We start from the raw sequence: 14,253 nt of genomic DNA, 5'->3' as shown, positions 1-14,253 counted from the left end.
TTCTTCCAGTGCCAACCCTGCGTTCAACTCCCGCTAGTACATGAAGATACCCCTACGTCATTTCTCAGAAATTTGCACCCAGCTCTCTGCGCTGTCTCCACTACCAATTCTGCTCGGGGCTGTGAAAACTTTCCGCAACTTGTCAACAACTCGTGCCTTTCTCTTGCCCCCTTCGTCACAATTTCTGAGAATTCTAATTCTGCCGTTCATTGTGTTTTGTTAATCTCAGCGGAGACAATAGTCTGTGCATGTTTCACCATACCATCTCGGCCTGGCCTGCTCTTACTGTATGTACAGTACGATCTTCTCGCTTCTGAAAATGAAATATATATTCCTCCATAAATAATTACAATTGCATGACGCTTATCAAACCCCCACCAGGGCGCAATATGGTCACTAATAACATAAATATTTGAGAGTAAAATTTTAGGCCTTCCCCGAAAATACCTTTTCAGTCAGCGTGAATGAAATTATTTATGGCCGAGATTGTACCGACTTATTACCCGACTTTGTATACCGATTTTCATTCAATTCTCTTCAGCCGTTTTTTCGCGATGCGTGTACAGACAGACAGACAGACAGACAGACAGACAGACAGACAGACAGACAGACAGACAGACAGACAGACAGACAGACAGACAGACAGACATTACGGAAAAGTAAAAAGTGCATTTCCTTGTTACTGTGGGCAGGACTGATACAGAAATACCATCCTTTTTAAATTCTGAGCAATGTACAGACAAAACTCTTAGTATATATATATAGATTTACGTTAAGTGCTCGTTAGCAGTTCACATACTGGCTTTGCAGATACCCTCTCTGTAGAGTTCCTCTTTTGTTTCAATAATTTCTGTTATTATTTGTAGCAGTCGATGGCTAAGAGTGGAATGCAGCGCACGCCCCAGTAATTCGACACGTCCGACGGCTGAATGTGCGTGCTTGTTTAGGAGAATGGGGACTTATAGGAAACGTCTGCAAAAAATTTCGATAACGTTCCTCAGCGGCCTTTTACGAATAGAGGATTTTTCCAGGACATAATCGTGTTCGTGGTCGTTTGTGGACCGCTCTCTACTTCAGCGCTGATCGTTTACTGAATGTTTTGTTAGAATTAAGCTGCCATAATTTAAAGAAAATAAGTAATTTTGATTTTATGTAGTAGATTAGTATATTGCTTAAAATGTGTGCAAGAAAAGAACTAGTCGTAGAATTGATGAACACTCTCAATTGTGCTAAATGTGATTAGCAGTTTTTCTTAACATGGTGGAACGAGTAGGCACACTCTTTATAATCGCTGGGGTTCATTACAGTGGGGCTCGAACCCTTTACCTCCCGAAGGTAAACTGACAGCTACACGACCCAAACCGCGCAGCAACTCACCCCGTACGATTAGTATCACCTGTTAATTCTGTGTGTAGTGATTTTTTGTAGATTTCGTTATTGCGACGTTGATTGATATTTTTCGGTATATTCAGTAGCATAGAGTTTTTGGTTTAGATTATTTTGCTTTGCGTTGAACTTTGTTCTTGTGGTAACCAAGATTGTGTGGGAAGTAGGTGGTCCTTTCAAATAAAAATAAGTTATATTTTGGAGATTTTCCTTTCCACTCCTCCTCCCCCCCCCCCCTTCCCCTCCCCGCCGACCCCAGCTGGTGGGGCTGAACGTGGACTTAAACGTTAAACGGCATCCAGAGTGTCACTATACATCAGCAACCCTGAAAAAAATATTGCGTTGCACACCAATATATGAAGTTTTCAATTATTTATTTTACACGTCACCCCCTCCTGTACTCAACCCTACCCCCGCAGTATCTTTTCCAGATGGTAAGTCTTTTGTGACCCATGCTTAGTACACATATATGCTAGTACATAGGCAACTTAGACAACTTCTCAACCCCCATACTGATGGGTTCTGAACATATACCTAAACATCTGTAGTGTAACTATTCAGCAGAGTGACTCCAGACACTATGGATTCGACAGTAATGCTGGTAGTATTCTATTATTTTTACACATCAGCCCCTCCATACGCCTGCCCCTAGGGGTGCTAGGGATGTCTTACCCCCCACAGTACTTTTTTTTTCAGATAGTAAGCCATATACTTTGGTTGACATTTTTTCACGCGTTCCAGAGCTCTGTTATAACATAAATAATAAACAATAAAAATAAGTGATATTATGGAGATTTACATTTCCACTCCTTCCACCCCCGCTCCCACCCTGCCTGCAGCTGCAGCTTACTGCGCTGCTCGGGTCCTTTTTCGAATGTATACTTTACAATTTTTACTACCTGTTAATTATGCGTGGAGTGTTTTTATGTAGATTTTTTCATTGTAACGTTGATTGATATTTTACTAATTTAGTAGCATTAGAGATGTATGTTTAGAGCCTCCGTGGTTCAGGCGGCAGAGCGCCGGCCTCTCACCGCTGGGTTCCGTGGATCAAATCACGGTTACACCATGTGAGGTTTGTGCTGGACAAAGCGGAGGCGGGACAGGTTTTTCTGCGGGTACTCCGGTTTTCCCTGTCATCTTTCATTCAAATCAACACTCTCCAATAGTATTTCACTTCTTTTGTCACTCATGAATCATTGCCTCACAGGAGTGCGACAGACTTCGGCAGCCGGCACAATTCCTATCCTCGCCGCTAGATGGGGCTTCATTCATTCTATTCCTGGCCCGGTCTAATGACTGGAAACAGGCTGGGATTTTCATTTTCAGAGATGTGGGTTTAAGTTTAGAATATTTTGTTTCGCGTTAAACATTTTCCTTGTGGCATCCCTGATTGTGGGAAGTTGTATGTGTTTACGCGTCGCAATATAAATATGATTTACACGATTTCAATTGTGATCAGGACTTTCACCATTTATCCCAGCGACCCGAAAAAACTGTGGATTTAAAACTAATTTCAGTCGTCTAGTGTTCGCCCCGTATCCCCTCCCCCACTCTCTACCCATGTCAATGGCGCTGGCCTTCGGCATCCAGTATGTCACTATTCATCTCAGCGACCTCGAAAACTGAGGATTGGACACTAATAGTGTTTTTCTTAGATCAATTTTACAGCGGTTCTTTCTCTCACAGTATTTCTTTACGTAGAGTATTTTTGAGAGCTCTGGTTGAGCACACACATAAGCACATCCATAATCTCGGTCATTTTGGACATTGGTGGGGCTGAACATGGAATTTAACTGCATCCGGAGTGTAACTGTTCATCTCAGCGACCCCGAAAACTATGGATTCGACACTAATATTGGCCATTTTCTATTATTTCAATGCCATTCCCCCCCTCACATTCCTGCGAACGACACAGGTATCCTACACCTAAAACTTTTTTTCAGAATGTTAGTCATATGTGTAAGAAGTTTGGTTGCAGTTCTTGCAAGCGTTCAAGAGCTATGTTGGTACACATGCACACATCGCTTTTTATAGAGATATTTAGGATTTCAGTCCCCATCTTGAAAGCCAAGAATAACGGCCGAGAGGATTCGTCGTGCTGACCACACGACACCTCGCAATCTGCAAGCCTTCGGGCTGATCAGTGGTCGCTTGGTAGGCCAAGGACTGTAGTGCTATGGGTTTTGGTTTGGTTAAGATTTTAGTCATAATTCATCGGGGAATTATGGCGTTAAGCATTGTGGTATTGTGTTAATAGCATCTCTCATTGTATACGGTGGTCTTATAAATATGGCCGGCTCCATGGCTAAATAGTTAGCGTGCTGGCATTGGTCCAGAAGGTCCCGGGTTCAATTTCCGGTCGGGTCGGAGATTTTAACCTTAAATGGTCAATTCCCTTGGTAAGGGGACTGGGTGTTTGTGCTGTCTCCAACATCTCTGCAACTCACACCCCACACATAACTCTATCCTCCACCACAATAACACGCAGTTATCTACATATGACAGATGCCGCCCAACCTCATCGGAGAGTCTGCCTTACAAGGACTGCACTCGGCTAGAAATAGTCACACAAAATTACTATTATTATAAATATGACCAGTACTCAATGTTTGGATATTAGATTTGCTACTTTACTAGCGACTAGACTGGAATAGTCTCTTTCCCGTCCTCAGTTAGTCGTAGTTAATGAAGCTCAATGGCACGACGCTATTTTATAATACCATACACTTCCCTTGGAGTACACAACACAATAACTTAATTTCCTCTTGCTTCATCAGTTCTCTCTAACGAAGAGGCTCATTATTTCTAGTTACATTCAGGATGAAATTGCTTTCATGCAATCTAATTGTTTTCGTTCATTGAAACTTGTAACTCTAAAATCTCTTCTGCTTTCATCAGGAGCTCTCGCGTAATAAGCAAATTAAACTGGGAATTATGGTGTAATCTACACAGGTTAAAATAATTACTCTTTTTGTGTTCTTGCTTTGTACAGAAAACCATTCACTACTTCGTTCATTGTTTCTTGCAGATTCGCTGGCGCTGATGAACTGACCGCTTTCTCCTGTGTAGAATGGGTCGATCCATTCACACCACTCCTGGGTCCGGGACGATGCAGTACACAACCGTGGATGGAAGGCAGCGTTTTGGACAATTTAACTGAATTTATTCGAAGGTAGATATTCACAATATGGTATATATACTGTTACTAATAAAACACAGCGTGTTTTATCGAGCTAATGAGGATGACGCAACTAGTACACTGCACACACTTACACACACACATAACTACATTCGATAACGAATGAACACACTGCATTAATTGCTTTCTATATACAAAGTCTCTGTTCTTCTCGTAGCAAGTTGTCCGCCTCGCTGGTATTATCTGAAACGGGTGATAATCCTGTCTGACAGCACACCTTTCACTTTCAGTTCACTTCACACAGCACCTGCACGCTGACAGGTTGAATATATAGTTGTTGACTAGCAAAACGCACGGAAGCTGTTTCACTTGGTTCGACTCAAGTCATATCCGATGACTCAGATAGTCAATGTGACTACTCCATACCGAAAACTACTTTAATACTGACAAGTAAACAGTAACAACTCAACAGTGTTAACCGCACTACACTACTCCTCACAATAACGACGATTAACACTGATTAGACTATACTCACACCACCTGTTCCACACACACTGCCTCTATGTCGGCAGACATACATTACAACACCCAGTACTCCAAGGCAGTACACACACAGTACTCCACTCAGCACTCCAAGGCAGTGTACACGCACAGTCTTCACTAAGTACTGCAACAACATTCCAACACGACGATACTCTGATATTGACTACGATTGGACACCCACTTTACCAGCATTTACTACAGTCTGCATTAGTGCCGTCTAGTAACTGCTGGCTGACTGTTAGCGGCCTCCTTTTCATATCCTAATGTTGGGGTACTTTCATCTTTGGGGTGCGGCAAGAAAAGGAATAATCTCGTTGTTCCTCCAAGAAGGCGCCCGGGGGAACCAGACGAAGAGAACAATATAGGGGAGAGGCTGTCACATTGCCCTCAAACAGGGATCTGCCAGTTGACTCACTAGTTTCTTGCAGGAAATACGCAAGGGCTGGCACGTAACAATAGTGTAAGGAGAGTATAAAAATTATATCTTGATAATGTTAAATTTGACATAGTTACAACCCGGTTTCTTTGGAACTGTCCAAGGTAATAAAACGAAATTTTGATATGATATTGACTCTCACTGATCTGCTTTCTTGTTTCTGCCGTTATTAGAAATCACGAAATGGATTTTTAAGTCAATTTCTTCAATTTCGAAATATTATATATACATTTAAAATGATTTATGATCAAACTATGACAGGTAACTATACCATTGTAGATAAAAATAAAAACAATAATGTTTTTAATGGGGGGCTGAATATTTCAGAGGTCTACCTTAAATAGTTTCTGGGAAAATGGGAAAAATCGAAAAAAACACAATTTCTCAGAAATTAGACTTGAAAGTTCAATTCCACTTACAAGACCTGAATGCTACCAGGCCTCTTATCGTACAAAATATCATATTTGAACCAATGTAGCCAACTTATGCAGTAGGATGTTTACTATAAGCAACATAAATTATCGCTTTCTAGAACTAATCTTGTCTAAACTGAACAAGTGCTCCCGAAATCCGTTATAATGGCTTGCGCAGTAGCATTATTGTTTTAATTTAAAAGTACTTCCAGTCATCGAAACTCAGTGACACTTACTAAATAATAATTTTCAATAAAAGAGCAAAAATCGATATTCATAACCAGTACCACTTTATACTCCTCTTAAAATAAAATCCTGTATTGATGTTTGCTTTTGTTTGTGTGGCCCAATCTCATGAAACACTACTGATTTCGATGCAGTCTTTACCATTTTATGTTCGAGAATGGTGGCAATAAGAGTTCTATGGTTTCAGATTATAGTGTTACTGTAATAGGAAGTACAACTGAGCAATAAAAATCAGAACTGGGAACGTTAGAGCCTTGACCTTTCCATAAAAGACAAGGATTCAGAAAAATATTTCTATGTTTATATCACACTGACTCAGGCAGGTCTTGCGATGACGTTGGAATAGAACAGGGCTAGGCGTAGAGAGGAGTGACAGTTGCCTTAATTACCGTAAGCGCCAAGGATTTGTTTGGTGCGAAAATGTGAAACCATGGAAAAATTATTTCAGGACTACCATTCGGTAAAGCAAAGAACAGGTTCACGAAGGGTGTGAAAACGAAAGTATCGGTTGGTTTCGCAAACCTAATACTGTCAAGATTGGAAGGGAAGAAAAATATACCAAAGGAGGTCGGACAGAATTGGGGAGGTCTCTGGAATTCTCTAGATTCGTAAGGACGCAGTTTCGATTCCCAGTCATGTCAGTGATTTTTACCATTATCTCAGGGCTGGTTCAAGCTCCGACCAGCCTACGTAATTATAATTGAAGATTCTGACGGTGAGATAACGCCCAAGAATAACGGCCGAGAGGATTCGTCGTACCGACGACACACCACCTCGTAATCTGCAGGCCTTGGAGCTGATCAGCGGTCACTTGATAGGCCACGGCCCTTCAAGGCTGTTTCGTCATGCGGTTTGGTTTGACAAAACAACCGCCATCACTACTAATTAATTCCAGTCGTGACCTTTTCCTTTCTTATTTCCATAGATTCATTTTTCGAAGTGTAGGACCTCTTCATTCCTTTTCATTCTGAAAAGAGTTGGTAGGAGATTTATCCTGTTGTACAGTCGATCAAAAGAAAAATGAAGCCATGGTATTGCATTACCTTACTGGTACGCTTTTCTCAGACGCAACGTAATCTATACATACAATGTTTGTTGTAGATGTCTACAGGGTTTGCCGTACAGTGCTAAAGCAGAAAGTCTTGAAGACACTGAACAATGGTTGAAAATCTAAGAAATCTGTTAGCCTCTTAGCCGTCTTTCTCAGCAAACGGGAATTTATTAGGGTTCCGTATAAGAGGCTCGGAATTTACTTATGCCTGCTGCTCACGGTAAAATTATCTGTCAAATTTAATCTAAAATAAATTTATTTTATAAAATTTCTGTTGCTCACGGTCAAATTCAAGTTTTATAAAATTTGGATAAAACTTTTCATACAATAGGTCATGTTCTATTCCTTAAAATTAATTTTATGAAACGAACCAATCAGTGAAGTTGACAACACGATGATGCTGGCGCTACGTCGTGAAATTATTGTGAAGTTCGATTGTAAACAAACACTTCTTTCTAAAGTGGCAGGATCCGGTGGACTAAGGAAGCTGTTAGTGTTTTACTGGACAAATATCAGAAATATCCTTGTTTGTACGAAGTTAAAACGCCACTATACCACAACAAAAATGCAAGAAGAGAGGCAGAAAACACAATCGCAGAATTACTACATGAATGCTGGTCTTCTAACCTCAACTAATTTTCGACCGAAAACAGTAATCCTCTACCTTCTTCCCTTCTTTTGATCCAATCTCGAGTCCAACATTTCCTGGCATTTCTTTCCTTCCTTTTTACCACTGTACAACATATCATTGCAACTAAAACAACAAGTTATGCTTTGTTTGTTAGAGCCATATTCTCAAACATACTTTAAGTTGAACAGCTGATTATTGGTTTAAAATTTTATCGGTAGATGGCAGCACATACACATCTTAGTTCAGAAGTGAGTTCATAGAAGGCCAACCTGACGCTTCCACGTATTATATAAAATAATTTTACCGTGAGCAACACAACTTGTTTTCACCAAATTTTTATAAAATTAATTGTAAAACAAATTTTACGAAACATTTTACCCATGGGTAGGTACTTTCAAAAGGCATTAGATTTTATCAAGCAATTAGCTTTCTTCCGTATTTCCCGGCCGGCGATAAGCGACAGCTTGCCCGCCGAAGCTTCAGTCTCGACTCAGCTGCAGATCTGCCATAAATGGATGACTCTATACATGGGTGGTAAAGTAAATTCGTGTCCTCATCTGGTGGTGGTACAGCTTTTCTCAGACAGACCTAATTGCAGGCTGAATTATAATTTGATTATACTAAAAATTCTGATAAAATGTTAAATACGACGAACTTACATTGCAAAGCACTGATTCTTTTTTGAGTGGCTATATTTGCACTTAAAACAATGGTCAAGTCACATATAATAAACATCCTCATGTGAATCTGTGAAGAGAATATTTTGGCTCAAAATTGTATTTCACTGTTTCAGGTCATGTAAAGCCGTGCACGATGGAGCTAAACGCAAGTCTGGACCTCACTACGTTCAACATCTCAAACTTCACTTCCTGGGAAAATGGGTCAGCGTCTCCTTTCCTAGAAACTTCAGTGACGCCGTACTCGGAGCGCCTGGAGACGTACATCGTGCCCGCCCTCTTTGCTGTCATTTTCCTGGTCGGTGTCCTTGGCAACGGCACTTTGGTCTTCATATTCCTGAGACACCGCAACATGAGGAATGTTCCCAACACGTACATCTTCAGCCTGGCTCTCGGAGATCTGCTGGTGATACTCACCTGCGTGCCCTTCACCTCCACCCTCTACACCTTTGACTCATGGCCGTACGGGGAAGTGATCTGTAAACTTTCAGAGTGTGGCAAGGATGTCTCCATTGGTGTTTCAGTTTTTACATTGACAGCATTAAGTGCTGAACGATACTGTGCCATCGTGAACCCGATAAAGCGACATGTGGGTGGGGGACGGATGAGTGCTAAGGCCTTCACTCTTCTCGTAGCAGTTGGTATCTGGGTACTGGCATTTCTGTTCGCTCTTCCGGACGCTATCAACTCGTACGTCCGAACAGTACCAATTCCCGACATTCAGAGTAAAATAGAAGTCTGCTTTCCTTTTCCTGAAGAGATGGGTCCACACTATGCACGTATTATTGTAATGATGAAGTTCTTAGTTTATTATGCTATTCCCTTATGTATCATTGCTTTCTTCTACATCTTAATGGCAAGACATCTCGAACTAAGCGCTCAGAATATGCCTGGTGAAATGCAAGGCCAGTCCACTCAGATCCGAGCGCGTAAAAAGGTAGCAAAGATGGTATTGGCTTTTGTGATTATATTTATTATTTGCTTTCTACCGTACCACACCTTCATGTTGTGGTTCCATTTTAATCCAGAGTCGCAAAATCTTTACGACGATTACTGGCACGCGTTGAGAATAGTAGGATTCTGTTTAAGTTTTATAAACTCTTGTATCAATCCCATCGCTCTGTACTTCATCAGTGGCGCTTTCCGGAAACACTTCAATTTGTATTTGTTCTGTTGCTGCACGGATCCGACATCCCAGCAAGTTGGTAAGAAGCGTGGCCACAGTGAGATATCGGCACACAGCATGGTGCACTTCAACAGCACGTTCCGCAAAAACCACCAGCTGCAAGGCTTCAACTGCTCGATGGCCACGCCCAACACTACGGTCTTCAACCTCGACAAGACATGAGTCAGGCCAAGGCCGCAGTTCCCTTCTTCGGCCGCAAGATACCAGGAACAGCACATTCATTCTCAAGAGCCAGTTTCTCCGCTACTTCTGTAGGTCGGACGATGTACTTTGGAATTTCGCTGCCTGTATGGGAAATATCTTGAACGGACTGAATATCCCGCTTCGTCACGAAAATTTCATAGTTCTTATATTTTTGTGTGCAATGCGGACATTCATGGAACAGTAACTGGTCTGTCATTGAGGATAATATCATGCACTTGTTCAATATTGGCAACAGTTACGGCTACAGATGGACATGCGGAACTTCCCTCACCCTTCACGCCCGTGCGACCCCTTTTGAACAGGTAAAACTTCGCTGTGGCAAAACATTGTCCCCGTCTTGTGCTGAAAGTCTCCTATAAATTTCCGCACCTGATACACCCTCAGACGACAAAAAAGGTTTACGGAACGCTGTTCCTCCTTAGTGCAAATATAGAGCGGTGCGGCCATCTTTACGTCACAACTGCACAAGCTGTACTGATCTCACAACGCTGAAACCCAAGGATAATAGAGAAACCTAACACACACGTAGACAAGGGTGCCATCTAGAGACTGGTGAGTACACAACGCCATAGAGTCACCCAATGACAATTAGAGCAAAATTGCAGATAGTTGTTCACTTGCCTACGTACATTCGACATAAGTGATAAAAAATGCCGCAAGTAGGTCCACTTCAGTTGTTGTCTGTTGCTTAATTGCGCTATTACGGGACACAAAATTACTGTACACTGTTTCCAGATTGAGGGAAAGTTCCTTTGGGCAAGGGCAAAATGAGCAACATTTTGGATTCACGGGAAAATAAATTAAGAATATCCCAAAAAGAGGGGGGAATTTGAACATCACCACACCCTAGTAAAATAAAATATTATACCGTCTCTTTATACGTTTGCCAAGTCCCGAGATGTAGGGGTAGCGCGTCTGCCTCTTAATCGGATGCCCCGGGTTCGATTATCGGCAAGGTGTAGGAATTTTTACCTGGATCTGAGGGCTAGTTCGAGGTCGACTCAGCCTGCGTGAGTGATATTGAGGAACTATATGACGGTGAGATGGCAGCTCCGGTCTAGGACAATCCCCGCTCCCCCACGAAAAGATCGGTCGAGAGGTTTCGGCGTGCTGACCACACGGCACCTTATTTGGGCTGAGCAGTGGTCGCTTGATAGGCTGTTCTGTAGGCGTTCGGGGCTGTTGCGCCACGGGGTGTGGTCTTTTTAAATATATGGTGGGACATTAAAATGAGAGCGATACTTTCATTTAGTATAGTATCATATCACCGGATGTCCGACTCGTCTGCTGAATAGTCAACGTACTGGCCTTCGGTTCAGAGGGTCCCGGGTTTGATTCCCGGGCTGGTCGGGGATTTCAACCTTCATTGGTTAATTCCAGTGGCTCGAGGGCTGGGTGTTTGTGCCGTCCCCAACATCCCTGTAACTCATACATCACACAAAACACTATTTTCCCCTACAATAACACGCAGTTACCTACACATGGCAGATGCCATCCACACTCATCGGAGGGTCTGCCTAACAAAGGGCTGCACCCGGCTAGATATAGCCACAGGAAATTATCATTATTACAGGATTACATTTTTATGCACCCTACTTTTGCTTAGATCCAGAAACTATTCAAAACACTGTGGCCAGCCGCTGAACAACAGCTTATTATAACAAAAATATGTTTAAAGTTTAGATGCATTTGTGTTATCAATAATATTTTAAATGAATGCATAAGTAGCATGGTTGATAGCATAATGAATTTTAAATATGAATGATAATAAATCATTCACAGGTATATTATGATATTGCAATATAATGGACTCTATTGGTATATTTGGATGTTACGATACCTACCATCACGACTCATGGAGTGCTCTGACTCCTCAGTTATTAATTTGTAGTGTACATTGCAGCCGCACAAATATTAAGAGCGAAGTTTTGTTATTATTATTATTATTATTATTATTATTATTATTATTATTATTATTATTATTATTATTATTGCGTCCGCCTCTGTGGTGTAGTGTTTAGTGTAATTAGCTGCCACCCCTGGAGGCCCGGGTCCGATTCTCGGCTCTACCACAAAATTTGAAAAGAGTTACGAGGGCTGGAACAAGATCCACTCAGCCTCGGGAGGTCAGATGAATAGAGGGAATTCGATTCCCACCTCAGCCACCGTGGAAGTGGTTTTCCGTGGTTTCCCATTCTCCCCCAGGCAAATACCGCGATGGTACCTAACTTAAGGGCACGGCTGATTCCTTGCATCTCCCTTCCACTATTCCCGTCCCCCCACCACAAGGTGCCAGTCAGCATAGCAGGTGAGACCGCGTGGGCGAGCTACTGGTCCTCCCTCCAGTTGTATCCCTACGATCCAAAGTCTCACTCTCCAGAACACTGCCCTTGGGGCGGTATAGGTGGTGTACTTCACTGAGTCCGAGGGAAAATCCAGCCCTGGAGGGTAGACGGATTAAAAAAGGAAAAACATATTATTATTATTATTATTATTATTATTATTATTATTATTATTATTATTATTATTATTTATTATTATTATTATTATTATTATTATTATTATTATCATTATTGTTATTATTATATGTGAATTGAAAGGTTCGCCAAAAGTTATCGCCTGAGTAAGTGGGAGAACAACACTTGTATATTAGATATACCGTGTTATAGCAATTACTGTTTCTGTTCAGTTTTCATATTACTACGTGTACTTATTTGTTTTGATTTATTAGGCCTGTAGCATTGTGAGACTTTGTTTAATATTTAGGATTATAACTATCTGAGTTGTGGGAGAAATTAGGTAGATGAGGAAAATGTTTTGTAATGTGATGGGAATTTTAACGCTGAATATTTGGCAACACTGTTTCTGGAAGCACCGTACGAAAGTTCAAGGGCTGCCTAGCCGAGACAGTTCACCTGGAAGGAGTTGGGTTCGTTTCCCCCGTCAGGAAGTTGAAACGAGATTTCCACTTATGATGATGCGCAGGGCACGGAGTCACGGTCAGGCTACACCCGGTTAATTCCTGGGGTGAATGAGGCCAGTCACGGACTTAACCTTAAAGTCGAGCTTCCGCCAAGGAACTAGATGGCCTTTATGGAGACGACGTTGCTCTGTTTTCGGTATTTACTTTCAGGAATATACTGTATTTTTTTGAAAGTTTCTGTGCCTGCCTCCACTTGTACGCTGCCTGAGACAGAGAATAAGCTATACTAAATTTCGTTGAAAAATAAATTACCGGGCGAGTTGGCCGTGCGCGTAGAGGCACGCGGCTGTGAGCTTGCATCCGGGAGGTAGTAGGTTCGAATCCCACTATCGGCAGCCCTGAAGATGGTTTTCCGTGGTTTCCCATTTTCACACCAGGCAAATGCTGGGGCTGTACCTTAATTAAGGCCACGGCCTCTTCCTTCCAACTCCTAGGCCTTTCCCATCCCATCGTCGCCATAAGACCTATCTGTGTCGGTGCGACGTAAAGCCAGCAAAAAAAATAAATTAAATTTCCATGATCTCAGCCCGGGGAATAAAAGTGATGTTTGCAGGTCAGAAGAGAACCCCTGAGGACATTTAGTCCCCAGTCGATGAATTCCTTGGTACTGGTGTTGCAGGTCTTTATCATCTGTATCGTCTTCTTAGGGACTGTCTTCTCGTACCGATCATGAGACCACTAATTTCCACGTCGTTCAGCTCGTATTTATTCTTTAACTAGAGCACTGTAGTAGGTAGGTGGAACTCCTTTCTCTGTCCACTTCGTATGTTTGGTCAGAGTGTGTTTCAAATCTTATTGTGAGGTCTAATTTAAATCTGTTTTTCTTTTTGTCCTTTAATGGTGATCATATCTATCCTTCTTGTGCTGTCATCTACTACGACGCCATGGAGTACCTCGTGCACATGATATACTTTTTCACGGAGCGACTACCTTATATTGCGCTGTTGCGAAGAGCTTCACCGAAGGCACGGATAGTTACATTTTAACTACACTTTCTGCAGCGGTTACCATCGAGGGATCTTCCCGGTACAGTTCTTACAGGCGCAACGTTACATACTATTTTCAGCGCGTCTCTCTACTCATCGAGTTCATCGAGTTTACTAACATAGTGGTTTTCATGAGGGAAGTCCTTGTACAGACACACTCCCCGATCTTTGCTTCACCGCTCACACCTTTTGTTAAATTCAAATTCCCGTAATTTATTTCTGAGATTGTTCGTGACTACTCACCTTTTCTGCTTTTCAATATGATCAAGGGTTATGAATTTCATGTTGTTGGTCCGTACTGAACTGAGAATAACATATGAATAGTAACACAGTAAAGGTTTCCACCTATTCAGTACTAATATGTATTTA

General features: G+C 41.9%; 1 protein-coding gene across 1 annotated transcript; it reads left to right on the top strand.

Moving 5' to 3' along the window:
- The first annotated feature begins 8,661 nt into the window (after positions 1 to 8,661).
- Positions 8,662 to 9,873, top strand: LOC136863909 (neuropeptide CCHamide-1 receptor-like). The gene has a single exon (XM_067140327.2). It carries the CDS (start codon positions 8,662 to 8,664, stop codon positions 9,871 to 9,873), a length of 1,212 nt encoding a protein of 403 aa, XP_066996428.2.
- The last annotated feature ends 4,380 nt before the right edge of the window (positions 9,874 to 14,253 follow it).

The sequence above is a fragment of the Anabrus simplex genome, chromosome 1, assembly GCF_040414725.1.
Source record: "Anabrus simplex isolate iqAnaSimp1 chromosome 1, ASM4041472v1, whole genome shotgun sequence".
NCBI lineage: Eukaryota > Metazoa > Arthropoda > Insecta > Orthoptera > Tettigoniidae > Anabrus > Anabrus simplex.
This window is presented reverse-complemented; position numbering and strand designations above follow the sequence as displayed.